General features: G+C 32.1%; 1 protein-coding gene across 1 annotated transcript; it reads right to left on the bottom strand.

The window, feature by feature from the left end:
* Positions 1 to 5,489: 5,489 nt before the first annotated feature.
* LOC107615038 (uncharacterized) lies at positions 5,490 to 6,820 on the bottom strand. Its single transcript, XM_016317160.1, has 2 exons — positions 6,582 to 6,820; positions 5,490 to 6,498 (listed from the first exon to the last, which is right to left on the bottom strand). The coding sequence occupies exons 1-2, from the start codon at positions 6,818 to 6,820 to the stop codon at positions 5,490 to 5,492; spliced, it is 1,248 nt and encodes a 415-aa protein (XP_016172646.1).
* Positions 6,821 to 7,223: the final 403 nt, after the last annotated feature.

The following is a 7,223-nucleotide window of genomic DNA, read 5'->3' as shown; positions in this document are numbered from 1 at the left end:
TAATTTTTTATTTATTAATTATATTTTTGTGTAATTATATAAAAGTATTTTTTATTTATTTATTACGTAAAAAATATTTTTTTAAAAAAAATCTTTTAAAAAAAAGATATAAATTGTAGTTTTTCAAAAAAGATATTTTTATTTTTTTAGTGATTTTATTTTTACTACTAAAAATTTATCAAACACGCTAAAAATAAAAAAATAATATTTTTTATTGAAAAAAAATCTTTTTTTATTAACTTAATGACATCAAAACAAGCACTTATTCTATTAGTTATTTTATAAAATTAGTAATCTACTTATGTCCAGCTATTGTGAATAATCTTTAATTTTATTTAGAACTTTTAATTCTTGAACCACCAAAATTGAGATAGAGTTAGAGTGTTTTGTTATTACTTTGAATTGGGGACTAAATTAAGAGAACGATTTCTCCCACTTTTCACATCATACTCTAAAAATCTTGTTTTTTTAGATTTAACTATTTTACATGAGTGAGAGGGACAATAAAACATATAATCCTTAGACTTTTCATATAAAAATAGGCACTTATCGTTCTTGGATCCAACTTCCTTTTTTGTGGATTATAAACCAAACTTCATAAGGACAATCTCAAATACATATATGATTCAAACTAGGTTTTCAACATTTTCATAGTTTTAATGGCGTTTTAGTAACTATCTTAGTTGGAAACTCTATTTATATATGCACGGTTGTCTTAAAGGCTTCACTCCAGAAATAAAAGAAGATTGGAGTTGTTAAGTATACTCCTCACCATATCCAATAAAGTCTGATTCTTCTTTTAGCTACATCATTTTGATCTAGTGTGTCAAGCATGGTATATTATACCACAATACTATGCTCTTGAAGATAATTTGCAGATGGACTAGATGTATATCCATATCAAGTATATCTTTTGTAGAATTCTTCACCTTTATCTGATCTCACAATCTTAATTTGCTTTTTATATTGCTTCTCTACTTCAGCTTTAGAGTTTGTTTGGGTGAATTTATAAAAAAAGATCTTTCTTCGAGTTATCTTTTTTTAAAAGATCTTATGAAAAAGTAAAAGTAATTTTATGTTTGGGTATTTCGTGCAAAAAAATCTTTTTATCTATCAATTATGTTTGGGTATAACGATATAAAAGTACTTTTTTATTTATTTATTACATGAAAAAACATTTTTTTTAAAAAAAGGATCTTTAAAAAAAAGATGTAAATTACCGTTTCTCAAAAAAGATTTTTTTTTTCTAGTGCTTTTACTTTTACTACTAGAAATTTGTCAAACATGCTAAAAAATAAAAAAAAAATCTTGTTTTCATTGAAAAAACAAATTTTATCAAGTTTATGGCACACAAACAAGCACTTATAAACTTTAAAAGCATTCAAAGTGTTATTTATTATGAAGCAGATAGAGATACATATATCTTGAATAATCATTAATAAAGAAGATAAAATATTTCTGACCACTTGAGGATATATTCGGACTACATATGTCATTGTGAATTATTTCTAATATGCCAAAACTTCTTTTAGCACATTTTTGAGACTTTTTTGTTTGGTTTTTCTTAATGCAATCCACACAAGTATCAAAATCAGTAAATCTATAAATTCAAAAACCTCATCACTTACTAATTTTTTCATTCTCCCAATAGAGATATATCCCAACCTATGTGTCATAACATGAAAGATTTTTTATTCATAACACTACCATGCACAATCATTAAACTTGATGAAATATTTTTAGCTAAATGAACTTTGAATAAATCACCAACTAAAGTATTATGTCCAATAATATTTGAATTTTTAATAATGCCAACAGCATCATCATACAAATTTATAGATAATATTTGTTTTACAAGTTTAGATAAAAAAAAAAGTCAAATTTTTAGAAAAATTTGGAATATAAAAAGTTTTTTCCAAATATAAAATACAACCGTATTTAATATAAGTCTAAATGTTCCAACAGCTTCCAACGTGAATGCATCCGATTGCTCATATAGATGCTCAAATCATTTTCTGTCGATTTTCTTTTCCTTATGAAATTCTGCATAATATTTGAAATATGAATTTCAGCACCAAAATCAATCCACTAAGTGTCATGACACATTTCAACAAAATTAAATTCAAAACATACTGAAGGAATAAGATCATAAAGGTTAGTACCTTTCTTCTCAAGTCAAGCTATAAATTTTGGGTACTCTTTCTTTATATGTCTTTTTTTTTATGAAAAAGACACACAGTGCATCTTCTTTTTTCATAGGATAGGATGCAATACTCTTTCCTTTCTTCTTATGAGTTTGCTTTTTACTAGCCGCATTTGTCACCATAAAGTGCATGTTTCACCAAGTTCTTGAACTAGTTTTTCTTCCTCTTGCACATACATCCTCAATAATTCATTAATAAGCCACTTTTGTTTATGTGTGTTATAAGAAATCTTAAATGGTTCATATTGAATAGGAAGAGAATTTAAAATAAGATGCACGAAAAATGAGTTAGAGATCTCAACCTCTAAAGTTTTCAGTGGTGCTGCTATGTCTCTCAACCTCATGATATGTTCACGCACACTGCTTACACCAGTAAGTATCGTAGATGATAGTTTTTCCATTAGAGTGCTTACAAGTGCCTTACTAGAAGACTCAAATTGTTCATCAATAGTCTTCATATAATCCTTGACATTCTCGTAATTAGGAATTGAACCATGAATACTAGCTAAGATAGAGACTTAATGAACATTATATTTAAACGGTTAAATTTTTCACCATTCGTATAATACTACCTCAGCTCGAGTACTAGTTAGTATTAGTAGGTGTTGGAGGCTCTTTCTTACGAAAAGCATAATCAAAGTCTACATATCCTGAGTGAAATAAAACCTTATGTTTTTACTCTTTATAGTTGTCACCACTTAACAAATGAACTTCAAATACAGTTTCAGATATCATTACTTTTGTAACTAATAAATTATGCTAACATTACTCAACTTTAAATAGACATATCAAAATAAATATAAATCATAGTGTCATTAAAATCTATTTGTGGATAAAGACTTTGATACACATAATATTCATTATATTGATTAAAGTGTTAAAATTAAAAAATAAAATACTACTTTTTAATATTTGTAAACTAATTAAGAGTTAAAATATTTTTTATTTTAATCTAATTATATGTGAATATATAATATAATAAATTTTTATGGGTAAATTTATTATATTATTTACAATAATTATAAATATATCATATTTTTAAAATATAATTATTATAAAATATTCTTGACTATTCTTCAATAAATCATGTATTAATCACAATATAGAATGTAAAAAAAAAAATTTATATTGCATACAAATATAATCATCATAATCAAATAAATAAATTTAGTGACATGCAAAATAATAAAATTGAACATGATCCGATGGTTGAAACTTTTAGATAAGAGGATAAAGTATCTAAGTTCAAAACTCACTCAAAATCAAGTTTGTATTTTTTATAGCAAAATTAAAATTTTAAATTAAAAACCCAACAACTTCAACGTGAAAAAGAGCATTCAATATTATATAACAAACAAACATCCATCGGATTTTATTTTCAAATAAAATAAAAAAATAATTAATTCCCCAAACCTCATTTTTCATCTTTAATTATTAGGATATGATTTTTTTTTTTATATAATTAGGGAGAGTTCGCCGCACCCGCGACGAATCTATGTAGAGTTCGGCGCATTATATAAAGCCAGTGGGACCATTTGTGTTTGTCCTATTCTTGTACAATCTCTCTTCAAAATTCACTGTCTTCCGCTTTTATCCTATCTTTTGGACGCACGTGAAGTACATTGCAGACGACATTCTTAGTTTCAGGTTAGTAAATAATAGTTTAGTTAGAGTTAAATTTTTTGCTTACTTAGAATTAGTTTTTTTTAGCTTAGTTAGCGTAACTATTGACATGTTAGTTAAAATAATTTTGTTATAGGTTGTTAGTTAGTTAGAGTTACAGAGTTACTGATGACATATTATTTAGATTTACTGTTAATTATTTATTATGTTAGTTAAAATTTGTTCGTAATTGTTTTTAAGTATAATTGATATTTATTGTCTATAACTTGGTAATTAGTATAACAAAATAAATTGTGAGTTAATTTAGTTAGAATAATTAGTTTAAGTTGTGACTCAGAAGGTAATTAGTGGAAGAATTAATCAAGTTAAGTTGGATGAGAATAATTTTAATTTGAAAAATTTAGAGTTCAGTTACTTGGGGAAGAATAAGAATTATTAAATTTATAAGCTGAGTGAAATAATTAGATATATTTTTTATTTAATAATTTGGTTAACGTAAAAGGTGAGTTCAATGTTTGTGATTTTATTTTACTGGATTGTATTTAGATGGAGGAGCAGCTATTGGGTTACGAGGGTGAGATGTATAGACTGGATCACGCTGAGCACATTGCGGGCAGGCTTGATAGAGTGGAACACTTTTTTAACTGTTTTTTATTTTGTTAAACTCTAATTTTATGTGTTAACTGACCCCTTTTTTTGTGTTTTTTGTTTCCGTTTGGTAGGCGCCTCGGATACTACGCACTAGGCGGAATTTAATGGTAAGGCCGCTGGAGCAGATTAGGTCATATCTCAGACGAGTTGGGTTTGAGTATGTCGCCTATATGGTCGAGTTTGAGCACGATTGGCTGCTTGCCTCGGCTTTGATAGAGAGGTGGAGGCCTGAGTCCCACACGTTTCATCTACCGTGCGGAGAGATGACTATCACCCTGCAAGACGTAGCCTACCAGCTGGGGACTCAGGATTGACGGTGATCCTGTGAGTGGGTGCATCGGTGGGTAGGAGCAGCACCATCAGGGACGCACGATTGAGGAGATATGTGAGCAGCTACTCGGTGTTGTTCCAGGCACAGATGACCGTCAGTCACAGACGAAGTGGACGGTGAAGCTCACGTGGTTCTAGAACACTGTTTGTGGAGAGTTGGAGCAGGACGCTACAGAAGAACACCTGATGAGGTACACGAGAGGGTACATCATGCAGCTGATAGGGGGTATCCTGTTCTCGGATGCCTCTGACTCTCGAGTGCACATCAGGTGGCTCCCACTACTGGAGGACCTTGAGAGGTGTGGTTAGTTATCTTGGAGTTCGGCGGTCCTGGCATGGCTGTATCGCCAGATGTGCCGGGCCACGGAGCATGGCCAGCGCAATTTGGGAGGGTGCGTCAGCTTGCTGTTGTCCTGGGCTTATTTACCATATAGGTGAGTGCCATCAATAGAAACAAGTGTCTTGCAATGCTTGAAAGCCTCAACACATGGTGAAAATGTCCAAAAGATCCGATGAAACATGACAGTATCTGTGGATCCAGGCCAAGGCTGAGTCACCAATTGCACCCAAGTACCTAAAGAGCCAAACTTAGTTGCCTACTTGTACACATCTGATATTTTTAATAAAAAAAATCAATATTGAGATAAATCTTACCCGATAAGTACATCTGCATCGCGAATAACTAACGAGGAAGCTCGTTGTATGATTCTTCCCAATCACCATATATTCTAGCAATCACTCTTTGTTTTGCAAGCCAAACCTTTCTGTAGGACGCCTTGTAACCAAAGTGATTCTCCACACCTCTTTGGAGAACCCTGATGCTGATTGTTGGATTAGCTTTGACCATCGTGAAGATGTATTGTGCAATCACCTTCAAATCCAACCTACCATGGTCTTGTCCCATCGAAGTTTTCATGCAAGAATGAGCCCCCTTGTATCTCCTAACCTCCCACTTTTCTTGCTTCCGACGATACGATATGAGTATGCTCCAATTACAACTGGTGCCGAACTGGATACACTGTGCATTGTACCTCAACTGGTCACTCTCTACTATTTTATAATCCATAGCCCTTCTAATGTTGTACTGCTTAACTGCCAACATCACTTCTTCCATGTCTTTAAATTGTTGCCCAACCTCAAACTCATTACTTGGATCCTCTTCAGGGCCTCCCTGGGTAAACGACCAATCCGAAATCATTGCATCGAGATTCAACCTCGTGAAATGATCCGGCCGGTCATATGGTCGAGAGATGGCGGGCTGTGTAAGAGCGATATGAGTGTCACTGTAGTAATTCATCTCTTCTTCCTCGTCACCATCATCGGGAATTTTAGCTGGTTCTTCATCGCCATCGTCTACGTCATCGGGGTTAACTTCATATTGATCCATCATCAGATCTCTAATAGCAGAACCATCATGACTTTCAACCCCATCGTCCATCAAGTCAACATTACAAGCTTCAACATTAGACCCCTCCTGGCTCCCCTCGGGTCGCATATTTAGGTCCACCATAGTCCTTCTGATAGTACGTCTAACAGCTCCACTCAACGGACTATTATCGACAGTATCTGCAGATGATCCTCGGCCACCCACCTCAACGAGATACACGAATAATTTCAACAGATGAATATTTGTCCATCGGTTGTGCCACGACCTTATGAGCCATACGTCCTCGTCGTCGCGCAAACGGTAACTAATTCAACACAACAAACATATTTCTCACATCTGTTATCTCATAAATATAATAGTAACAAAGACAATACGAGTGTAACATACCTTTTATAAAACAACCTGCCATCTACTTCGGTCAGATATCTATAGTAAATCTTTTTCATCCTTTTTTCTTCTTGCTGTCCGACGGAATGCAATATTAAATTCTTCAAAGCTGTTAAACTGTCAATCTTCGGTGTCATATAAGTGAATATCGGTTGCCCGGATCTAAAAACTATAAAATCTTTTTCGTCATATAATATTTCACCATCGTAACAAATGAATAACAATGGATTTTTTGACATCGTAGAGAAAATATTAACCTTAAAAATGAAAATCAATATTGTGCTTTGATCGTCTACTCTCCAGCAGCTATGCTTTTATTTTTGAAATCCAACATATAATTTATCGGGGGTGCGGTGAACTCTATAATATATATAGAGTTCGTTGGGGGTACGGCGAACTTTCCCTAATTACCAAAAAAAAAAAACTCGTATCCTAGTAATTAAAAGTGGAAAATAGAGTTTGGACAATTAATTATTTTTTTATTTTATTTGAGAAAAAATTCCTTAAAATCAGTCTTCTTTTCCACGCGTCTCCCTTTTTCTTTTTTCTAATAAAAAAACTTATGAAAATTATGAAGAATCATGTCATTATAAAAAACAACTGCGACACAAATTCGGAAAATTTTTTTAAAGAGTATTATTC

This window comes from Arachis ipaensis, chromosome B9 (assembly GCF_059453495.1).
Source record: "Arachis ipaensis isolate K30076 ecotype BB chromosome B9, ASM5945349v1, whole genome shotgun sequence".
NCBI lineage: Eukaryota > Viridiplantae > Streptophyta > Magnoliopsida > Fabales > Fabaceae > Arachis > Arachis ipaensis.
The sequence above is the reverse complement of the archived record's forward strand: the minus strand, read 5'-3'. Positions and strand labels throughout refer to the sequence as shown.